The sequence below is a fragment of the Chionomys nivalis genome, chromosome 15, assembly GCF_950005125.1.
Source record: "Chionomys nivalis chromosome 15, mChiNiv1.1, whole genome shotgun sequence".
Classification (NCBI taxonomy): Eukaryota; Metazoa; Chordata; class Mammalia; order Rodentia; family Cricetidae; genus Chionomys; species Chionomys nivalis.
In genome coordinates this window covers 50,322,093-50,347,103 of record NC_080100.1, presented here as the reverse complement: position 1 = coordinate 50,347,103, position 25,011 = coordinate 50,322,093, and the positions used below count along the sequence as shown (strand labels likewise).

At 44.1% G+C, this 25,011-nt stretch overlaps 1 protein-coding gene across 6 annotated transcripts in view; it reads right to left on the bottom strand.

Moving 5' to 3' along the window:
- Pde8b (phosphodiesterase 8B) overlaps positions 1 to 25,011 on the bottom strand; it is a 216,048-nt gene that overhangs the window by 87,815 nt on the left and 103,222 nt on the right. For 3 of the 6 annotated variants that reach the window (XM_057789955.1, XM_057789950.1, XM_057789953.1), the window contains exon 2: positions 2,554 to 2,613. In XM_057789955.1, the coding sequence (XP_057645938.1) occupies positions 2,554 to 2,613 (60 nt within the window). The remainder of the gene's footprint in view (positions 1 to 2,553; positions 2,614 to 25,011) is intronic. The other 3 variants (XM_057789956.1, XM_057789951.1, XM_057789954.1) reach the window with 1 other exon arrangement.

Here is a 25,011-nt window from a genome sequence, read left to right as displayed (position 1 = left end):
AGGCTCTCTGAAACAAATAGGGCATAATGTTAATATTTGATGGAAGCAAGTATAATATAGTTTATGGTTTGGTAAATTACATTCTTATCATGAGCCTGCATTGCCAACCCAGCACAGGGTAGAGTGGAGGCGAATGGGATTGATGTGAGCCTGAATTAGTCCCCCAGGAAGTACTGTGGAAATGGCTTTGAGACTGAGCCCACAATATCAGCCCCCTTATTCATCACTGCTTTGATTCAGAACTGGAGTTCAAACTGCGTCCCCTTAAGACCGATTACTAGAATTTTCCATTTGCTTGTATTCTATGCAAATAGCTGTGGCTTGTGTTTTTTCCCTCCCTCTCTCTGCTCCTAAATTTGTTTTCATCAAATTTTCCCAAGTTAAGCCTCTTCCTTTTGTTGTTTTCTTTTCCCTAAATCTGTTATTCCTTTCAAACATCTATAAAACATTATTTTTCCTTTGCTCGAAACTCAAGCAGCACGTGTCTTTAGTTTAGTTCTTTCTCATCCGTAGCCTGGGTGGCGTGACTGCTGCGTCTTCTAGGGGCTGTGTCCAGGGGCTGGCAAGCTACAGCTGATGAGGAAGAGGCGCACTTGCTCAGGACCCATGGGCTACTGAATAGGGGTGATGTAAATGGATGAAGAAGGGCAGGAAGGGAAAAGGCTGAGAGGGTAACAGCTATCAAATGGTCAGTGCTACAGCTGGCCGGTCCTGCTTGTGGGTGGCCTTTCTGGCTCTGGCTCCCAGTTCTTCTGTCTCAGAGCCTACTGTCTCATAGGCTTTTTGCTTAACCCACAGAGGACACAAAACTTTTATTTATTATTTTTAAAACTTACTAATATCAATTGGATAAGTAGCTATTTTCTATAGAGCTTAGTCCCTGGCTCCTAATCAAGAAGAGAAGCCTAGACATGGTTCGTTTTTTTTCTTTTCCTTATTTAGTTTTTATTACTTCTTAATAGTTTAGAATTATATATAATCAGATCCTTTCCCCCTTCCTTTTTCTCCCTCCAAACCCTTCCATATACCCCTCCTTGCCCGCTTTCAATTCATGGCATCTTTTGTCACTATTTATTGTTACGTAGAACTGTTAGGTCCAAAGTGGGCCCCCAGCCCCTCAAACGACAGCGGCATTGACGATGCTATAAATGACAGCCTGGGCTCAGCTCAGGCTGAACTGGCTGGGTAAACAGAAGGATTGCTAGTGGATAAACAAAAGTCTACAATCAACATTGCTCAGAAACTTGGGAAGTGGGTCTCTGTTTGTCAGAGAGAGCCATACTCCCCTGATCTGACGCTACAGCCTAGAGCTGGTCACTTCTCTATTAACACACACCTACAGCACACATTAAAGTCCCCACGCCAGCTCCAGGCTCTTTGGGCTCACAGCCCTCTACCTCCAACTCCTCCAACTTCTAGTTCTTGCTTCTTGGCTTTCCTCCTGCTGCAGACAGACCCCTTCATAACAGGCGAGGCTTTCCTCACGGTTTGCTATCCTCTCTGTCCCTGAGAAAGCCACCACAGTTTAAAATTTCCCCAATAAACCTGCCTTTCCACCCATTGAGTGATCCAGTTTGATGGCTTCGCTGTCCCCTTGCTAACAGTTACTCGTATGTATGTTTTCAGTGCTGATCATTTGGTATTGGATAACCATTTCATGTGCCATTTTGTGTGCTCTTCCTCAGGAAAGACTATTTCTCCCACTCTCAACATCCCTTGGTTGCCTAGAGTTCTTTGTGTGGGGTTGAGGCCTCTTGGGCTTTCTCTAGACCACTTTGGCGTGTCTATTACTGTCCTTGTTCTTGTTGATGAGACTATAAACGGTGCAGATTCTGACACTCCTATGAGAAACAATCTCACAGCAAACTCCCTGTTCCTCAGACCCTTACCATCTCTCTACCATTTTACTAGTGAACTACAAAAGAGAGTGGCCCAGTCATCTTTACTCATCAATAAAGATATGGATCAACCAAAACAATTACCAACGTGCATACTGTACCCACATCATTTTACCTCCCAAAAAACAGTCCCAGATGCCAGTCTTGAGCATCTTCCACTGGCAGACAGTACAAGGGAATGAAAGGCAGTTTTGCTGCACTGATAGTCCTCCATGAGAAAGGAAATCTCATCTTCCCTGTGTCAGCGGGGACGCCAGATAGAGGAAGGAAACAATATGCACAAACCCATAGTGCTGAGGTCAAACCAGAGTCGCAGCCAGCTGTGGCTCTCAGCAAAGTCATACCCTTCAACACATAGTACTTCCTCCCTTTCTGTGGGCAGCAGGATGTTGGGTTGTTCTCCCCCACAATCCATTGGGCAAAGCAGGGTGATATTTAAGTCCTCAAAAACCAATCTGATTTCTGGAGCATGATACTGATAAGACAAACACACACAAATATTACATATATATATGTGTGTGTGTGTATACACACATATGTATGTATCAGGGAGGGCAAAGATGGTTATCTGTTGTTAACCCAGAAGACTGCTAAACATTCTTCATATAACCATGTACCCCAAAAGAAAAGCCCCTCCTTAGGGATAGAAGTATACCTGGATAGGGTCCTGCGTCAGTCTCATGGGCCCGATGCGTACCTCCGCAGAAGACACCTGCTAAAGAAAGGACAGCACATGAGAAGTGTCATGTCTTCAGAACAGGGACTGCTAAATCATTCCCTACACAGTAGACTAGATTATGTCACTTCATAAATGATGGAAGCACCTAACTCACTGGCCTGGAGACAACTTAGGAAACATCCATCCCATCCTTTATCACCCGTTTATGGGACTCTACACACTGCGTGCACCGGGAATATCTATAAGGCCACACCTCCCGCCGTAAATGGCAGGACTCTGGGGTAGTTTTACTCTAGGCCCAAGACTTGTATATAAGCATGAGCTGTTTTATTGGAGAACACAATTGGGTGATTATTTACTGAGCACCACTGTATACCAGCAGCGCCATTATTATAGCTGTACCATATAGCCATACCTACTGATACCCGGAACTTCTGAGAGTGGAACATGCTAGAGCCTTCTTTCTCTTTAGGTTTTAGCATGAGGAATAAACAGCTAATTCTTACTCATGGACACTGCCTCCCTCTCAGTGGTCTTTCCTCAAGGGGACACAGGGCGGCCACACCAGGACCACAGAAGGCTAACCGTTGCTCAGGCTTCATGAGCAAGACTGGAGCTCCCAGCTGTTCAGTAGCGCACACTACCTAACTGCCCTTGGCTGCGACAGAGAGCAAATACATATTTGCCTTTACTTTTAATCACTCTACATGGATTTCTAAAACTGCCTTTTCTCCAGATGAATTTGGCTCGAGGTTGTGACCTCATCTCCATGGGTCCAATTTTGTTTTTCTCTAGGTGGCTTCAGTGACTTGCTGCTCTGAAGGCTATTTCATTTGAAATACATCATGCTGGCCCCTGTCTGTCTGGAGAAGCATCATTATTAAGCATCAAGGGAACAAGGATGTGGCGATGACCCCAAGCCAGGCTTGATCCATTAAAAATTAACAAGAAAAGTACAACTTTCTGGACTGAGGGTGTGGTCAGTTGGTAGACTGACCTTGAGGCCTTGGGATCCATTACTAGACAAATGGGCACAGTAATTTAGGGTTTTCCTCAGCAACCTCAGCTAAAACCAGCCTGGGATACACGGGATCCTGCCTCAAACCCCAAACTTAAACAACAACAACAACAAAAACTACAAGGTAGAATTGCAAATTATACTTTGGAAGATCCAAAATATTTCCCTTTCCCCCTTTCTTCTTCTTCCCCATACTTAACTCTGGGCACTCAAACTGTAGGTTCCCTCCAATGTGTCCCTATTCTTTTTGCTGTACGGTGGATTTTCCACTTCACTTCAGACCTTGTTGTTGGAAAATAAGGCCAGCATAAATCCAAGACCCAAGACTCGCCATAAGCCTTAGGAGTTCGCTTCACTGAACTAAAACACAGGTAGAAAAAGAAAACCCCACAGGGTTGTCCTCTGACCTCCACATGTGTGCTATGGCAGGCACCATGAGTACATACACATATACACACACACCAAAAAAAAGTATGTAAGAAAAATAAAGTATCAAAGGAATAAAATAAAATGGGCTTGCTTTGGGATCTAAGAATCTGAGGGTAGGATGCCTACAGGAAGGACTCAAGTTGCCTCCAACCAAAAGAAAATTTGTCCCTATTTGATGCATTGCCTATATACTTTGGCAAGTCCCCATCAGGCACATGCGTGTAACCTTGCTAACCTACTACAGTGGTGGGAGGCAGCTAGTTTAAAATCCACCAGAAAGCTGGGCAGTGGTGATGCACAATTTTAATCCCAGGACTTGGGAGGCAGAGGCAGGAGGATCCCTGTAAGTCCGAGGCCAGCGTGGTCTACAGAGTGCATTCTGGGACAGCCAAGGCTACACAGAAAAACAACAAACACCAAAAACAAAAGAATCCACCAGGAGACAATATGTCTTGAAAAAACAACAAACACCAAAAACAAAAGAATCCACCAGGAGACAATATGATGACTTGAACATACCCCACCTCTTTGTCCCAGGCATTGTGCTAAACTGTGGCCTTAACTGGAGATCAAGCAATGGCCATTGAAGGACAGTACCATTTTAAAGGTGACAGATACTACTTCCTGTCTCAAGACAGGAGAGGTCTCAGCTTTCTCATACAGCCACAATGGTTCCTAGCCACATCTACACTTGGGCCTCTGCCTGGGTCAGCGTCGCAGAAGCCAGACTGAATCTCAGTAAGAGGAGTGCAGAGCCCGATCCGGTCCCAGGTTTCTAACTAAATGTGTCTTACTTATCTCCTTCCATCTCCTTGTCCATGTGTCTCCACCCAAGACTGTTACTCCTGCTTGGGTGCCTCAGTTTACCAACTCCTCTAGTCCTGATCCACACTTGGCTGATAGCTCAGGCTTGTTACTAACTAACTCTCACACTTAAATTACCCATCCATAATGCTTGTCTGTATTTAGCCATGTGACTTGGTACTTTTCTCAGTAACGAATTCTCATCTTGCTTCTCTGCCTTTGCCAGCAGCTCTCTGACTCTGTTCTTCCTCTTCCAGAATTCTAGTCTGGCTCTCGTCTCAATCTCATCCTGCCCAGCTATCAGCCAATCGGCATATTATTAGCAAATGAAAGTAATACATATTCATAGTGTAGAAAAGGATTGTTCCACAGCAAAGACTCTACTTCAGAGGGTGGACCTTGAGTGATTGAAAATGTATAGGTGTTCAAGTTGACCCTGCCTGCAGAAACGGAGCACCTCTGCCAGGAACAGAGATGCCAAACCAAGGAAAAGGCCATAGGCCATAAAATCCTATTGCTCAGAAAGAGGGAAGGATGGAGACAGAGGATGAGGAGATAAATTCTAGGCCATGTTAACCACATGGCTTCCCCAAGCACCTACTAAGCATAGTGGATGCTTAGTCACACTGTACAACATTTGCCAAGTCATACGTTTGTGTATGTATGTGTAAAGGAGAATATACACACACACATTACTCTATGGTAAATAATAAAGAACCCGATTTTAAGTATTTGCTGATTCTACCGATGGCCATTCTTGACCATAGAGCTTGGTTATGCTGACATAAAAAGAGAGGTCCCGTGGCTCTGCACCTGGGAACACAGCCGTGCGTCCCATGAGAGTTGGTGAGTGGTGAACTCCTTTAGTCGTTCTTGATCTGCAGATAACATTGCTTATTTTTATTTGCTAGTTTAACTGCATATAGAATTCTGCCCGAGAGATATTCTCCTTTACACTTTGAAGTTGGGACAGAAGAGCTCATTCTGGTTTGGGGGAGACTGAAGAAGCATCCATGAAGTCAGGCAAGCCTTGAAGAATAGGAAGATGAAAGAGCAGGTTGAGGAGGAGTATAGTCATGGAACAGCCTACACACAGGCAGGAAGGCAGAGGCACGTCTGGGGGAGGGACACAGTGTTCAGAGTCGCTGTGTTCAGTGTATGAAGGGAAATTCTGGGGGTGGGGGGACTCCAGGGAGGAGCCTTTTTATTCTGGAGGCAAAAGTCACCATAATGTAGGATTCTGAGTTACCACGGTGGCGTTTGTGACCAGAAAAATCAAATATGTGGCTTGCCCACTTCCTGAACAGACAAGAGCACAGATTTAACAAAGAAAAAAGAAAGAAAAAGAGAGAGAGAGAGAGAGAGAGAGGGAGGGAGGGAGGGAGGGAGGGAGGGAGGGAGGGAGGGAAGAACCGGCACAAAGTAAAATATTCCTCTGAGTGGGAACTACTGACAGAGTAAAAAGCAAGTGGGAAAACGCATCTCAGTGGCCAGACAAAAAAAGGCAGGAAGGAGACGACACTGCTTGACCTCCCTTCACCAGGCGTGGCCTCCAGCATGCGGTCTAAGGATGCAGCGTGGGTGTAGGAGAGAAAGCACAACTGCCTAGCCCTGCTGACTCACCTCTCATGGTGCTACCTTCTCTGGTGCTAATCGCCACATCCCTCACTGGCTTCTGCTCCTGGAAACATGGTGATTCTTACAGCTGTCCTCAAACCAGAAGGAAGCCGAGATTCAGGACTGAAAGAGCTTCCCTACCTTCCAAACTCAGCAGCTTGCTCATCCTTTCCTTCTGTCCTTCTTTTGGTCCTGATGTTAAATAGCAGATAGCATTTCATCATCTCAAGAGGCCCTCAGACCCCCCATCAGCTCTCGTGCCCACTTGGTTGTGTTGCCTCTGTGTTCTGAGTGAACCCTATCCACCCTCCTGCCTCCAGGCAGAGAAGCATGTCACGAAAAGCATGTAGTGACACCATCTTAGCTTGGGAAGCCATATTCCAACTTGGGAACCCTACTTCACCTTGAATACTTTCTTCTGATAACTGTGTTCACCTCCCCCACACACCCTTTACTTCCTTTTGTCCCCTCAACCACAGCCTCCCTGTTGGCTCTGCCATCACACAGCCTATACCACTCTGCTGCCTTTAAATCTGGCTGTCTGCTCGCCAATACTTCGTGGCCCCTCTGGAACCCTGCACACTTGGGAGCCCAAGAGGTCAATGGGAGGCTCTTGATTCCACTCCCTTCCCACTTCTGTCTCTGGTCTAGACGTTCTGCATCTGTTCTTTATATAAGAAACCTCCAAGGGAGACTCTTTAAATGAATCAATTCCTGGTTCCAGCTCTCAGGAAGAGAACACCAACAGTACATTTCATCTCTGTGAGTGCAGGGAGGGTTAAGGGGTTTAAGTGTCCTCTGTTGGGCAGGCATGTCAGTCATGGAGGTGCCTTCCATGGCCTCTCCCACAGACTCTATTACATGTCCCAAGAGCTACAGTGTGGAAGCCCCAAAGCCCACCTATACGCAGCTGTTGAACCTGTACACAGGTACTCTTCCAAAGCACCGGTTCTTTATAATTAGGCAAGAAAAGATATTTGGAGAGTTGTCCATGCAAAACAATATCCCTAAATTATAACCAAGATCAATACAGGTTCTTTATAGTTCACTGTTTCTTACACACATATAGGAGGAAGGTGAGTAAAAGCCAAAGATGATAGGCAATATTCTTCTTGTTTTAGGCTCTGATGCTTCAGGTGTTTTATTAATTTCATAGTATGTTTTATCACATGGGCATAAATACAGAAATAGCTTCTCATCAAAAGATATAATCATTAAAAGATTAACCAATTTGACTTTAAAATTATAACTTTCTATTTACCAAAAACAAAGATAAATGGGGCATAGTCCATGAAAGATATAAAATATAGAAAATCAACAAATATTAGAAGATATATTTAAAAGTAACTAGAAGATATATTTAAAAGTTTCTAAAATATCAAAAAAGGCAACCAAGAAGAATATCAGACAAAGGATTTGAAAAAAATCCCACAAGAATGGAAATACAAATATAAAGAGATATTCATCTTGTTAGTAACCAGGCAAAGATTTTAAAATATAATGTGCTATAACTTTATACTCAAACATTTCAATATACAGAGTAGTTAAGATGGTAAACTAGCTTTTGGGGAGATGGCAGACCCCACAGAGAAGCTCACACATTGTTGGTAGATGTGCAAACTGATTCTGACACTTTGATAAAGCAGTCCGGGGGTTTCTAGTGAAGACTAAGAATGCTCATTCCAGAGCTCAGCCTTCTATGCCAGAGTCTTCTAGGGAACATCAAAAGGCATTTACAAGATCGTTAGAATCACCATTAGCTATAAAAACATTTACAAACAGCCTGATTCACAATCCATTAACATCTATCAGTAGGTAATACAGAAAAAAGGGGTACCGCACAGCTATCAAAATAAATCGACCTTGACTACCAACCCCAAATGAGCAGAGCACATAAGCAAACACTGAGTTAAAAGATGACAACAACATGGTAGTTTCGAAAGCGTAAATACTTGAGAGTACCACTTAGATAAAATGTCTAAACATTTAAAACGATAGCAAAGGAAGCTGAAGACTACATTGTGATGATCACATAAATGCTGACATGTTCTCAGCGGAGGCAGGTGGTTCAGCAGGGAGACAAGGGAGGGGACAGGCGTGTCTTCACACAGGGACATTCCAAATAAATAAATTTAAAGATGCATTTTTAAATCAGTGAGTAGTAAGTTCTTAGTTGATAAATTATATACTTTCTGGTTATATAGCCTAAATATTGCAAAGTAAAATATGCTACATCTTGTAGCGATAAGCGTCTTTCTTATTTGGGGACTAATATTAACTACTAGACACTATATAAATATTCTACACATACTATTTTGTTTCCCAGTCAAGGCTTTTTTTTTTTATAAAAATAAGATACTATTTTAAGAATACGGATAGTTTCTCTGAAACTTGGTAAAAATAAGATAATAGGAATTTGGTCTGCGATTCTAGGACCTTGCTAGAGATGTGGACTGTTCTGTGCCTCCACAAGGCAAGAGGGGGCTGATGATCTTCCGTGTGCCCCGTCTCATGGCATGATTCCAACAGTCCCATCATAAGCCCCTGCCCATGGTTAAAGCAACTCAAGCTGCAGGAAGGGTGGGCAACTCACCCAAAGGGGCATAGCTGAAATGGAAGCCTAAGCTTGTCTCGGTGAGAAGCTGTGTGCTCTTAGTAGTGGATTTACTTATGCTTCCGTTTGTTCCAGAATTATCTCTAGATGGTATGCATACATCTTAAAAACTGCAAGGTAACACATCAATGAGATACAAAAGACTGGCTGAGAAATACTGAGCTTGGGAAACTTAGTCCAAGCAGCTCAGGACAGAAGCTTGCCACTAAGAGCATGCCCATGAGATCAAGGGCACAGGGAGAGGTGATGGAGCCACCATACCATGCCACCTCACCGTTCCCTACTTCCTCTGTGGTAAAAGAGGCTGTGCTTTCTTAAGAAATGGAATCACTGTTGCCAGTGAGTCTTGGTAAGTGTTGGGAGAAGAGGATGCTATGGGCCCCCACTCCCACCTGGCCTAGACGATCTCATCAGCACTGGGGCCGTCGGCACACACTGAGGTCACCTTGGCCAAACATCAGAAGCTTGGACAGCATGATCTGATGGAAAAGTCATTTCCCGCAAGAATATCCATGCTGTCTACTGCATGAGAAAAGAAGTCAGGTTGATATCGATAATGTGTTAGATTTGATGATCATTAGAATGGAAACTAAAAGTCTAGACCATGATCCAGGAAATGACAAGTGCCTAAGGAGGCCAGCACAGGGGCCTTAGAGAGTTAACTTCTGAGAAGGAAAGGTAGAGCCAACTGCACTGAGGAGTCAGGAAACTGCCCATCTCCACACGTCTCCAGCATCAAGGCACCAAGCTCACATCCATGCAACATTTCTCGCACTGAGTCCCTAGGCTGAGTGTGGAGTCAGGCTCATCCTAAGATACCAACGAGCACATTCAGGGTCTGACCCGAGAGCAGAGGATCACAGAGGCAATGGCTAGAGCGTGACATCTCTCAAGCAACTGTCTTCCTTTTATTAAGAACACTATTGCTAATAGACACAGCTGGACGACTTCAAGCTTATAACATTACACTGTGTATCAGAACAAGCAAAGAATGGCCCATGTCTGATTACTTGAGATCCAATTCCTCAGACTGTGGAAAAACCCAAGCTTTCGTTTCCGGTCTTCATCTGTTCTGTCAGCCATCGTTGACACTTTCCTTTCTCCCGAGCCCTAAATGAAGTGGGGAGAAGCCAGAGGGATGAAATTCAAATCAGTCCATCTTGATCCACAGTCAGCAGCTCTTATGAACCGAGCTGATGCGCAGGGAGAGAAACCATCTGCTAAAAATGAACGTTGAGATTTCCTGTGGATTTCAATTACCCATGCTGCCTCCGTCCTCATTGTTACCATTGATAAGTTAGAGCTGCCTTGTAGAACCAGGAAAGAAATGTCTTCCATGCTTGGCTGCCTGATAACCTCACAGGAAGGGCTCGATGACCTTGAAGCAGCAATGGACTTGGGTCACATCTGGTTCCCCACTGAGAATCCAACCACGCTTCCTTTCTGCACTCGTGCAAGGATGAACTGTAACCATTAGTCAGTCTGTCTGGACACCAGGGGTGATGAACTTGTGTGGAGTGCTGGTTCCCATGGAAAAATTATTGAAAATGAATCCTATTTAAAAATAACCCCTGTGAAATCATCTACTAAACACAAATGCCTACTTTTTTGAAAAGTGTTTCTTCTTGTTTAGCCAAAATCATCGTATTTCTAAGCATTTACAGACACATCCTAAAGACACACAAGCCAAGTGAATAGCTAAATCCTCATCAATTGTGGAAACCTAGCAGAAATGACCAAAGCCCCCCCAATTCTGCAGGACTTCTCCCTGGAAGGCCCTCAGGGTGGAAAGCCCAGTTCACAGCGCCCCCTTCAGCTAACCCAGAAGGAAGACAATTCCCCAGCAGGCCTTGATCATGTGACAATTCTCATTGTCTTACTGCTTCCTCACAGTACTTTAAAGACAAGGGAGGAGAGTGTGGGAATGCCATCAATGAAGCAGACTGTTTCCAGACACTGCTGGTGCTGAGGAAGGGCTCCGGTGACCGTACACCTCCCAGAATCTGGAAGAGTTCCTTGATGGAGAACAACCTCAAAAAGCTCCCAAAGTACAGCAGAAAGGTAAGTGAGTCCCAAAAGACCATTTTATGTTTGACCAAAGTACATTACTCTTTTAGAATGGTTCCAGTTCGCAGTCAATTGTGCTGGGATCCATTGAGATCTCTTGGCAGAAAAACAGGCTGGCTGTGTGCCTTTGTCTGGGCCAGCAGGGAGGGCTAGGCTCCCTTTTGTTCCTGCTCTGAGGCTCTGCCCACCTGCTCATTCCCATTTGCCTGGGGTTCCACCTGTCTATATGCATAGCATTAAAATGCCTCCTTCAGAGAGGGACCAGGCTCCGTGCCTGCGCTAACCTCTGATCATGCTCCAGCATCCAGGAAGCTGGCCTCACATCTCTTGGATTTTATACTGAGAACACCCCAGGCCTACTCCACCACCTATGTGTGAATGGCTGACTTAAATCAGACTGTCTTACAAGCTGCTTGCTCACAAGTGCTATCTTCTGATCCCCTGGTAATGCCACAGGCAGGTTTCTGGTAGCCACTGGGGTAGGGAACTTGGGCTTTTCTAGACAAGTAAAGGTGTAGTATTGTTGGGCTGGCAGTTAGCTGGTTGTTGCAGTGCCCACTTGAGTATGAGAAACATTGATACAGACAGAGATCCAGACTGCTTGCGAGGGAAATCAGTACGGGGGTTAGGGATAGAAAAATGGGAATGGATTGGAGCGGACAGAGTCTGAGACATGTGTAGTAAGGGAGGAGACAAAGTGAAGGTCACAAATGCTAGCTTGAATGGCCATGTAGGGTGATAGAGAATACAAGGGGCAAGGCAGGCTTATGGGGGAATATGAGTTAAGGGCTGGACATGATAGGTTTGAGAGCCTCTGGGCCACCCACAAGACAGTGAATGCATGTTCAGAGACTGCAATGTCGTAATACAAGAGGCACAGCTACAACAAGTCTTCACCAGGGTCAGAGGGCTGAAGAGCATCAGGGCAGTAAGCAGATATAAGAACAAAATGCTGGAAGAAAAGGAAAATAGGATAGGTACCAGAGTTTTGTCCTGTATCTAGGAATTCTATCTACATAACTCTCCATAAGCATGAGTCAATAATGATTATTTCCAGAAATGGCCAAGATGCCTTTATCATAAAATTGAACACTGATGAAAAAATTCCTTTATCATCATCCATTTCCTCCTTCATCTTCTCAAGGGACATTGATTTCTGTTGGGCTCTTTGTGGTTCTAAGGATGTGGACTTATAAACATAGCTAACGTTTAATTTCCCTGGATATGGCCATCAGTTAGGACTAGTCAGATGACTTGGGAATATATACTTACTGCTTCTCAAAGTTATGAAGCCAGGTTGCTGCTAATGGCTTGAAACCAAGTAAGGATGAAAAGCAGGTAGAGAACTGGAAAGAGCCCCCACACCCTCTGAGATGCCATCAAGTCACAAGATCAAGCCTCGCTAGGAATTATATCCCCCAACTCAGCAAGCCAATGGATTTCCTTTTATTTTCATCTCATTAGCTGAAAACAGAATCCCAACAAAACAAACCAATCCCCTTGCTAGCAACAGAAAGAGCTGTGATGGTATGCATCCTGAGAAAAACAGACCACATATCTCCTGAGCAGAGAATGGACCCAGGGGTCTGAACACAGGAGGCAACATCTCACATTCTCACGAGTTCCTCCAGGCCAGCCCTGCAGTCAAGTGGCCACGGAAAGAAACACTAAGAATCAGTGGCAGCTCACCCAAGTGCACTGGTTCATGGCTTTATACTTGAATGTCAGTTTGGCTAGAGACAGAATAATTGTATCACTCTTTCCTACAGCATCATGAACACGTTTCTCTCTGGACTGTGGCTTAGAGCCTTGCTGTCATGGCCTGATGTCAATCTAGTTTTCTTTCCCTTATAAATTACTTGGTCCCCAAATGATTTGTTTTCTTTATGGTACAATTGTTTTACTTGACTATATACTTATATTGCTTACCCTAGTTTTTTTGTCTGTAAACAATGTGGTTTGTTTCTTTTCAGAATCTACTTAATACATGCACATGTGCTGTATATATGGGATCTACTGAAAAAATACATATGGAAGCATATCTCTTTATATGGAAACACCTTATACAGTGGAGCTCCTTCTATATTCCTATCTATCCTCTTAAATCCTCTTCTTCTCTTCCAACTCCTATTCAACATGCAATGCTTTCTTTTAAAAATATAGTATCTTTAATTTATTCTTTGACAATTTCACACATGTAAACAATGAATTCTGATCCTATCCACCTTCATTTACCCTCTCCTACCCCTCTAGACCCCCCAACACACCCCTCCTCACTTCATGTCCTCTCCTTTTTTTTTTTGACACCCACTGATTATTGGTGTTACCTATTGGGATGGTGAATGACTGATTTTACTGGCTTGATCTTGTTCCAGCCGGTGAGTTCATGACTATACATGGGGTGTATATTGATCCTTATATTTCTTCCAGTTAGATCCTCATTTCTTTTAAATTTTTAAAAAAGTTTTTAAATTTTCACCTCTCTTAGTCATTCACATCTATTACCTAACCTGTGCCTTTCTCATTTAAATTCACTTTTTATTTATTACTTTTAATCATTCCCCTAATTCCTTCTACAGCATTTTGAAATGATATATCGCACTTTCTTGTCAGTGTTATGGCGTATCTTTCTCACGTCTGCACTGTCTAACAGTTGGCTCCTATAAAAGCCCTGGTTCTCAAATTAGCAGTAGGCTCTCCTGGGGTGGGTGGCTGTTGCTATGTTCGGACGAGTGCTGAAGGCAGTGGTCAGGGTCCTCAGCTCTCGGGCCATCTGATGTCATCTGTCTCCAGCCGCTTTTCCTACCCAAGTCTCTTGCTTCTGCCAGGAGTTTGCCACAGTGGCTCATGTTTCTGAGTTTGTAGACATACTTTGATACTTAGTTTTATAAAAGATGCTGCTAATAAATTGTCTTCACTTGTATTATTGTTCCATTTCTATGAAGATATATATATATATTAATTATGAAAGTATAACCCATGAAATAAAAAAAAACTGTTGTGTTTTATTAAAATTAAAACTTTCTGACTTCAAAGTCACCATAAAAAGAATGAAAATGCAGTAATATTTCCAATAATAACACTGGGATAACTAGGTAACTACGCAAACAAAAATTTTAAATCAGTTCCATTATATAACCTAATTAGTTCTAGATAGATTAAAATTTAATGGAAAATGCAATGATATTTTAAAAAACAATATAGACAAATGCATCGTTTAAGGACCCAGGCTTTTGCTAAAAGTAACATTGAAATCAGAGATGGCTCAGTGGTTAAGAACATTTGCTGCTCAGTAGGGAGGACCTGAGTTCAGATCCAAGTGCCCAAAAGTCACTGGTGTGATCGCTCGGCAATTAAGAGCACTTGATCTTGTAAGGACACAGGTTTGGGTCCCAGCACCCACATGGAGGCTTACAACCACCTGTGGCTCCAGTTCCAGGGGAATCCGATGCCCTCCTCTGGCCCCCACAAGCTCCTACACACACAGTGCAAATACACTCGCGCAGGTTCACACACATGTAAATAAACAAATAATCTATCTTTAAAAACAATCTAGAAATGATAGCTCAATTTTGTAATCTCAGCCATTGGGAGATGGGGAAGATCGCAAGTTTCAGGCCAGTTTGAGATCCTGATTCCAAAACCAAACCAAATAAGAACAAAGCAGAAAAATTTAAAAAGTGAAGCCTCCCCAAAATCAGTAAAATATATTTAAAAGCATAATAAATATAAAATACACTAAGAACAAAACACAAGTAATGCATGATATAAAAAGAACTGGTGCTCTTATTCAAAATTTTAAATTTCTAATGAGACAAAAATGAAAAAGGCAAGCATCCTAGTTAAAGATAGGTCAAGAAAAGGACAAGTGATTCACAAACGTGGCACAGAAACAGGCTGTAGAAATTATGCAACAATACTCAGCCTCTCTAGCAATCCAGCATGCAAATCAAAGCAGCTAGATCTACCTTGTGCTCGTCAAATTCCAAAGACCACAGGCCTTGAGAAGGGCTTGGGACCAGTGTTTCATTCCCTGCTAGAGGAAGAAGAACCCTGTCCCATGAACTCTAGATACACTCCACATACCTTCTGGGGTCTTAGTAACCCAAACATGTATGTGATGTTCTTTAACTGGGGTGTCTCCCCCCAATTCTCCTTTTCATATATCTGCCATGATATCTATCACACCAAAATTTGGTCACTATAACCACACATTGGTGAAGGCAGGAGAACCCTAAAAGACAGATGCCGTGTTCATCCAACCACACAGAGAACCAATACATGGCCAACTGTGATGGGGGTTTTCCAGCACCAGATGCCAGGGTTCATCTGCTGCAACCAACAGGCACAGATATTTGGTAAGTGGGTGTTTAATTCAATACATCATTAACACACGAGAGGCTCCTTGGGAAGTGGATGATTGCTTTGCTCCTTGGTTAAAATGTAGCTTCCTGGAGAACTAAAGCTACCGTGCTGCTAAGACATGAGCAGTCTGTAATTCCTTTCTCCCATAATACCTGCTCTATAAAGAGGACAGATGTTGAATCTGTGTAACTTACAAGAGTCTCAGCACAGCAGGCAGTGAGTTGATAACAGATAAGCATTATGGTGATGGCCTCCCACTCATGTTGGGAAACCCTTCCTGAGCCCCACAGTGAACCAGAAACGAAACAGTGCCCGGCATTTGTTATCACAATTGGCTGGGCCACCGCGGCACAAGCTTTTTCCCTAATTCATAACCCAAGCACATTTGAGTCACTCGCTAAGCCAGAAAGGCCAGGTTCTAAATTAGCTAACTTCACCTTAGCCCAATACCACAGGAAATAAGAGTCGTTCTAGATCCTCTCTTCTGCTATGCTTTTCCAGACCTGGCCTTGTGATGAAGAACAGCTTCCAAGAATCTGAGAATTAAAGGGTTCCTAGGGCACCATTTCATCCATCCTTTCCCGTTACAAATTGTTGAATAAGACCTAAGTAGGTATGGACCATGTGGGGTCACACTCTAGCGGGGGGCGGGGGGGGGGAGAACTGAAGCCTCTGGGCAGACAGGTTCTTTCCCCCTCCCCGGTTCTCTCCTACAGGGAGTTGCCAAATGCATTCCCTCCAAAAGCAGAAGCAAGGAACAGCGCATGCCCAGACCTTGCGTGGAATGCGGCCTTTGGTGCCCATGTCCTCTGCAAGGATGCTGACAATTCTGAATGCAACAGCCGGGAAACTGAACAGAGTTCCCGCCTACCTCACATATGCGAAAGGACAAAACTGAAGCCTGTGGCTCCTCAGCGAGGGGGGACACGGGGACACGTGAAGTGTTCAGTAGGGACCCCAGCGGAAGGCAACATGGAAACAGAACGGATTACGTAACAGAAGAGACTTTACACGGGACAAGCTCCTCTTTCGGTTCAAACTGAATTATCATCCCGTCCTTCACTGAGCTGCCGACTAGAAGCAAACGTGACATCTGTCTGAAGAAGCACGCCTCCCTCTTGTTTATCAGGTTTTTTCTAAAAGGTTCAATCTTTTGCTGAGCGTTTAATATCCCGCACTCAGCACCTCCAGTTACAGTTGGAAAGGACTTGACCAAAAGACCATGAGAAAAAACTAAATAGATGCATAGCGGACTTTGACTCGGGGATTATCATATAAAAAGTTTGAAGAAATTATTGTTACTATGTTCACGGAATTCTTTTAAAGATATGAAAGGTTCGCAAAAACCTGGAAACTTAAAAAAAAAAACAGAAATTTTATCGCTAAAATATACAATAACTGCCAGTGAGAGCACAAACCCAGGAGGGAAATAATTGGAATTTGAATGTTGCATACACCTATGTCTAGAGGAATAGTAGACATATGTACGTTGGGTTAATAAGTTAAAGGCGACGGTGTCATTTCTAGTTCTTAGAAAAAGAATATACAGAAATATATAACTAAGAAGTTATTGGAGTAGGAGAATGAAATACTTAAACTGACAGAAAGCAGAACATTCAAATATACTGAGTCCAGAAAGATGGCTTAGTGGTGAAGAAAAATGAAGTGCTCTTGCAGAGAACCAGGGTGTGGTTCTCGGTGTCCACATCAGGATCACAGACACCTGTAACTTCAGTGTCGGGGATCTGACACACTCTTCTCGACTCTATGGGCACTGTCCTCTCATGCAACCCCTCCTCTCTCACACATAGATAGAGACAAATAATCTAGAAAACCAAATCTTTAAAACATATCATAGTCAAAATTAGGCACTAAATGAAAGGGACAAGGCCATTAGGCACAGTGAGCGAGAACAGGGAACTGGAGACATCAGGAAAAAAGACTGAGAGATAAACATGTGGAAATCTGGAGTACCATGGTGGCAGCTTTATGTCAACCTGAGACCATCTAGGTCATTTGGGAAGGAGACTCTTAACTGAAAAACCCCTCCATAAGATTGGCCCAGCTAAGGATCTAAGCAATAGCAGAGAGGGTACCATCACTGCCCTTCCCCTAAGCAGATTGGTGACTACCTTAATTGTCATCACAGAACCTTCATCTAGTAACTGAGGGAAACAGATGTAGAGATCCACAGCTAAGCTCTGGACCGAGCTCCTGGAGTCTAGTCGTAGAGCAATAATATAAGCAAAAAGGTCAAGACCATGACGGGGAAACCCACAGAAACAGCTGAACCGAGCTAGTGGGGGCCCACCTACTCCAGACTGACAGCTGGGGAACGTGCATAGGATCGAACTAGGACCTCTGAATGTGGGTGAGAGTTGTGTGGCTTGGGCAGTTTGTGGGGCCTCTAGCTATGGAACCAGTATTTATCCCTAGTGCATGAACTGACTTTTTGAAGCCCATTCCCTATGGAGGGATTCCTTGCTCAGCCTTGATACGGTGGGGAGGAACTTGGTACTGCCTCAGCTTCATGTGCCATGCTCTGTTGATTCCCATGAAAGGCCTTACCCCATCTATGGAAATGGAGAAAGAGTGGATGGGAAGAGGGAGCAGGAGGAGAGGAGGGAGGAGAAACTGTGGTTAGTATATAAATAGTTTTAAGTAATAATAAATTTAAAATGATTAATTACAATGGATTTTATGTATATAAAGTTATAAATATTCTCTAATTGACATATAGAAATTATTCTCATGGGATAAAAACAAAATGTTGAATTTCTCTAAAAAAGAAAGAGAGAGAAATAAAGAGAGGAAGGAAGGAAGGAAGGAAGGAAGGAAGGAAGGAAGGAAGGAAGGAAGGAAGAAAGCAGGCTAAGCAAGCCATGAGAGAGTAAGCACTGTTCCTCCATGACCTCGGCTTCCAAGTCCTTCCCTTGAGCTTCTGTCTTGACTTCCCTGAATAATGGACCGTAATCTGTGAGATTAAATCAACCTCTTTCTCCCCAAATGGGGAGGTCCCAGTGTTTTCTCACAGGAATAGAGAAACCCTAACTAAGACGGGCACAGAAAAGGGTGTCACACACAAGTAGCTTGATTCTCAGAGGGATTTGAAAGGGACAATGAAGCACATTTAATATTTAGCAAGAATGGCCAATAATGTTTTGATATTGAAGAAATAAATCAAGGTACAAAGTCAGGAATACTCTGACCCCTAAGAAGAATGAATACAACGAACAAACAAACAAAAATCATCCCTAACTGCACCATGGGAGGCTTCTTGAAATTACAGTACAAGTAAAAAACTGTCCTGTGAATTTTAAAAGACGGGCATGGTGGCATGTACTACAATCTAGTACCTCAGAGGCTGAAGCAGGAGGATTACAAGCAAGGCCAATCTGGGCTACACAGCAAGGCCCTGTCTTAAATTAATAATAATAAAGTCAAGGGAGAAACCAAATTGGTTTCCAGCAGCAACAAAATAAGTTTTGGACAGCTAGCTTCTTAGCAGAAACAACGGGAACCAGAACAGAATGAAATGACATTTTCAGCATGCTATATAAAAAAAATACAAAAAAACACACGCCAACCTGAAACTCTATACTTTAAAAGAATAAAGCTCCAAAGTAATAAAAGAATTAAAAATTCAGAGAAAACTGAAACTGGGGAGAATTTGTTGCTTCTGCTCTGACACTTCAGGCAGAAGATGTTGTCTCCAGCTATAAGTTCATGGGTGAAAAAAAAATCATAACTAACCCCAGAACGGGTAAATGCGGAGTAAATATTGATTATTGGGTAGGAAACAATGTCAGTAATGCCTAGAATTTAAGAAGACATTCAATTCAATTCAATTAAAAAAAGAATTAAAGTACCTGCCAGGAAGAGCACAAACCCAGGAGGGAAATAATTGGGGTTTGAGTGTCCTATACTCCCATGACTGGAAGAAGAGAATAGGGGCTTATCATGGGTTAGTAAGATAAGGGTGATTTTGTCATTTCTATTACTTACAAAAAGAATATATAGTGCATATAACTAAGAAGCTATCAGAGAGAAAATAAAATACTTAAACTTATAGAAATCAGAACAAAAAAAAAATACTGAGCCCTGAGCAAGTAGGGAAATACAAAGTAAACAGTAAGATAACAACATTACATGCATACACATTACTAATATATTTAATCTCTTCCCGTAAGAAACAGAAAATCTGTAAGCTGCCTGTTCTTTCACCAGCAACATGAGAAACTCCAGAAAATGACCCAAACTGACAACCCGAGGCTATGGAGGAATGAACGCATGAAGTTGGGGGTGGTGTGTCTGTTGAGCCTTCAGGATACTTTCTGTTCAGATGCTTGCCTTCGTTTGCAGTGCTGGGGGGCTGCAGGCCCTGCCCATGGTAGGCAAGCTCTCTACCACCGAACTTCTCCCCATTTCAATGCTCCCTACACTTTTTCCATTTTGTCATGAAACAGCAATCAGGGTGTGGCATGGGAAATCTGACTCCAACATTGAATTCATGTCTATATTACTAAGGAACCAGAGATAAAGCCTGGAATGACCAGAGTTCTGGGAGGGTGGGGGGAAGAGTCTGAGCAAGGGGAAGGAGAGAGATAAATTGTGTGTAGAAACACCATCCCAGACCTTGTAGGGCCCTGAGATCATGAATGGATAGGGCAGGCTCTGAGGTGTCCTGGTTTTAATGGAGATTTGAGCTGTCGCCCTCCTCAGTTTTCAGGATGCTCAAAGTTTGAGTCTAATCCAGTTAATCCCCTTCTCAAGTAAAAACAAACAAAAATGAATCTACACAACACATTGTAATTCACAATTTCCAATATACAATTCTGACTACTTGCCTAAGAAAAAAAATAATGAAACCCCTAAAATGACCTAGCTGCTAGAATTACTAGACAAAGACTTCAGTGCTATTATCCTTGTGCTCAATTGAATAAAGAAAAATATGCACATAATAAATGAAAAAGAAATCTCAACTCGAAATAGCAAATGCAAAAAAAGAATACGTGGAAATCCTAGAACTGAAAGATACAGTGTCAGAGATCGTCCCTGGATGGCTACTAACGACATAGTTAACAGACAAAAAAAAGACTATGAGTTAGATAAATAGAACCATTCAATCCAGACTGAATACAAAGGGGAGAAGGGCAAGTCAGATTAGCACCAGTGTGCAATTATATCTGCTTCCTGGGATCCAGCACATTGTGAACAGCCACCTCACACTCCGACCGCCCCTCCTCCCCTCCCCAAACTTTCCATTGTTCGGACAAATACTTGAGAGTAAAAACTATTTAAAGGAGTATTAGTTTGGGCGCATAGTTTCAGAGTAGCAGGTCCATTGCTGTGGAACCAGGCTGAGGCAAAGTATTGTGGCCAGGGGAGCATGTGGTAGAGACTGCTTACCTCATGGCAGTCAAGAAGCAGAGGGGAAGATGGCAAAGGGGTGAAACACATCTTTCCAGAGCCTGCCCCAGTGACCTACTTCTTTCAGCTAGACTCCACCCCCTACTTTCCACCACCACACCAAATGAGGGAGCCACTGACTAGGTCATAACTCTCAGGAGCCAATGGCTTCTCAAATAAGCCCCCCAATACAGGAGCCTTTGGGTGACATTTCATATTCAAACCAAACAGACAGCAATTAAACTTACAAAAACATGCTGAAAATCATGACATCAGTAGAATGCACATTAAAACAAGAGTGAGCTGCCGGTACATACCTATTCAAGTCAGTAGTTCAGACTCTAAAAGCATTGCACACTGGGAAGGCTATGGAGCTGGGAAGACTCTCGCTCCCTGCTTACAGGGGAGCAACAGCGCACAGCCAGTTTGGTAGACGGTTGGGTAGTTTCTCACAAAACTAAACATATTCCACGAGGCAACAACTGAATTTCTCGATATTTACCCAAATAAGCTAAAACCTATATCCGCATGGAAACCTGCCCATGGATTCTTATGCCTTTATTCACAACTAGCAAAACAGAATACGCAGGACGCCATTCAGCAGTGGAGGCTCACCCTGTGATAGCCAACCAATGGAGATTATTTCTCACCATTAAAGAGAGTTATAAATCACAAAGAGACATAGAGGAGCCTCAAATGGGTCTTACTGAGTGACAGACACCAGTGTGAAGCCTACAATTTTGAGGACAACAACATGGCAGTCTGGGAAAGGGAAGGCGGTAGAAGCCATAAAAAGAGCAGTGGTTTCCGTTGACTCTGATGGAGGGGATTGAACAGGTAGAAGACAGGTAATATCTTTAAGACAGTACAACAATTTGTATATTATTCTAGTGATCAATACATTTACAAAGTGTATAAAAATACAACAGCAAGAATAAGCCTTTATATAGACTATGGATTTTAGATGCCAATGATGTCCCAGTGTGTGTCCGGTTGTGACAAATGACCTGTGTGGTGGGGATGCCGTACCAGAGAGAGCTTATTCAGGAGAACTTTCCTGGTCCAACAGGCTAGACCAAGAACTTCCTGGTTGGTACAGGATTCCTTGGGGGTATTCCCTCGGGTCAGTACCGGGTTTAAGTCCTAAGTCTCTTAACGACATTTTCCGCAGCATTTTACCATGCTGTTGATGGAGACTGAGAAAAGTCTACTCAGGGAGCCTCCAAGCGAGCCCAGCTCAGCTCTGGCAGCCATGTCTGGGTCCTTCCTGGGGCCACACCAGGCAGAGAGTTCTAGATGGAGTGTTCAGCATCCCTGAGTCTTCTGGACATTGCTCCAGCAGGATTTGACTGTTAGGGAAGATGAGTCCCAGCTCACAGACTTTCTCAAAACCCACAGCCGCTAATGTCTCTGCCTCCCAAATGCAAATGGAAGGTTCCTGGAGGCACCTGGAGGAACCTTAAAGAAGGGAGCGGAGGGTCTCTTCACAGCAAGGGTGTGAACACTCTCTGGAGCCCTCTAAGGTCTGACCTGCAGCCTTGTCTCCTGACTCAGCTTTCTGAGCTCCCCCATTCCTGCTGGGGAAAGCTGAGAGGGCCATCCTGGCTGACGGCTTGGGAAGGGGCACCCTGGAGGCTGCTTGAAGAGGGCGAAGCTGGACCAGAGGCTCACGCTGGAGCAGAAGCTTTGTCCTGAGCTAGTCCCTGCGGAGGAAGACATGCTGTGGGTCAGATCTCAAGGCCCGCCTCTGCCCCCAAGGCTGGTACAGTGGACAAGAGCTCTGACTTTACAGCCAAAGTGCCCAGAATTGCTCACAGTTGCCGTGTCCACTTGGCATGGGTCATTATGTGGCCTGCTTCAGCCTTAGTTTCTTTTTCCTGGGTTGGAAGACACAGTACCTGGCTGCTATGAGTGTTAAATGGGGTGATCTATAAAATCTATAGTAGATGACTAAGTCTCACCCCAGATTCTGACAACCTGAGAACACCCACGAGGATTCCACCCCTCAGGTAGCCTGGTTCGGGGTGGGTAAGAGAGGTCTGGTGGTAGACAGCAGAGATAAAGTTCACAGGGGGTCAGATGACATTGGCATGCAGCCCCAAAGATACTGTGGTAGGCTGAACTGTATCTTCCAGAGACTCGGGTGCTAACCCCAGAACTCATAGAGTTTTGCCTTGTAGGCAACAGGGGCTTGGCAGCAGGGATTCGGCGATAGAAGAGGACAAGGCAAGTCAACAATAGAAATGGTGACTGGAGTGATGTGGTCCCAAGATGAAGGATACGGGTAGCAACCAGAATCTGGAAGAGGCACGAGGGAACTAGCAGTAGCAAGACCTTACCTCCAACTTCTGGTCTCCAGAGCAGCAAGAAGATGATTATCTGCTGTTTTAAGCCATCTCCTTAGTGACCATTTGTTATGGCCGCAATTAGCAACAAACATATTGCATTAACTCCTGACCAACAACCAGGCCCCAAGAGAGCAGAGCCTAGGCTTGGACAAAGAATGCTGGCAAGACTTTCTCAGAGTCATGGGCATGCCATGCAGATTGGGGCCCAGACCCAAGTGTAAACGGAATGAACCTGGGGACTGAAGTGGAGGAATTATGAGCCCACAGGAAACTGGTGTCTCCATGGGCACTGTGCCTGGAGCGTGCCCAAGCACCCCAAACACCTAGTCCATAGCAATAAGCACCACTCTTGTTCCACCTCAGGTGGACAGAGGCCACATATGAGCCACCTTTTTCCATCAGGGTTGCTCTGGGCCAGCATCTCAAAGTAAACTCGGGAGGGAATGCCCTGGTCTAGGAACTATTAACGGACAGCAAGATTCAGACAGAAATTAAGATAGAGCACTTAGAAACTTCCAGCAACTTGGTATTGCCATGACATTTTTGGAAATACAATGCTACTCCTGTTCAGCGTTCTACTAAAACACTGGCTTTCACTCAGTGTAGATTTCCAAAGAAACTGATTACGTTTAATGAGCACTGGTCTGCTGGGAATTAAGCATTTAAAACATCCATAAGGCTGGCTCTTGACCACCAATTGGAACCTTGGTAACCACAACAAAGCCACCACAGGTGTCAGAGAAGAGGAAACGAGAGTGATATCCCACGTGATCAGCCATCCCTTCCAGAAGTTTGGTCTGTATAAGGCTGAGGTATCTCAAGAGTCACAGAACGCACAGGCCTCAAGCACAAGGTGCATGCCTTTCCTTGCATTTCCTTGGCGCATACCCACAAGCGCTAGGGGACATTCTGGGCATCAGGACACAGCTGGTCCAGACAGGAGACGCTGTCACCTATATTCAGAAAGGAGGAAGAAGGTACGGCCCACATTGCACTGGCCATGCTGCTCGAGCACATTGCAGACCAAGACAACACGGGGCTCTGTGTGCCCTCTCCTCTGTGTCCCACAACACTAAGACTGTCCCTTTCCGCTCACAGAAATCCCCCCACTGGCTCAGAGGGGGATGGAGTTGCTACAAAGCAATCGGCCGATATCAGCCTTAGAGAAAAGACCTGTATTCAAATCCTGCCTTTGTCACCAGCCAGCCAGGTAACTGTGGGGTTATAGGATCCCTTTCGTTCTGGGTTTGCATATTTCTAAGGATAAAGCAACACCTGGGAAATGCTTGGTACACACCCCCGATCCAGTGCAGACCTAGCTCCAAGGGCAGGACTCTTCCCAGTGCTCGTGACAACGCTACACAGAGGATGGAGACTGACAACTGCTGGAATATTACAGACCCCAGGAGGATTAAAGGAACGGCGCATGGCAGAGCCTCCCAAGGCGAGATGTGGCAAAAAATACAAACAACTCACTCAGAAGAGTGACTCACAGCAGCCACTCCAGCTCAGGCTTTTTATGGAAGAAGACAGTTACCCCATTTCCAATACAGATGCAATCATCTAAGGACTGGACATTTGGAGTCCCTCAAGCTTGTTTTCAAGTGGTACCCCCACTGCATCTAGACCCCCTCTTCTTACTTTTATTATATGCATGTTCGTCACACCGCCACATGGTTACCGCAAGTTAGTGAAACGTGACATGAAAATACAATTATGGATGGAACAAAACAGATGAAGAAAGCAGTTAAAATGACTCCACA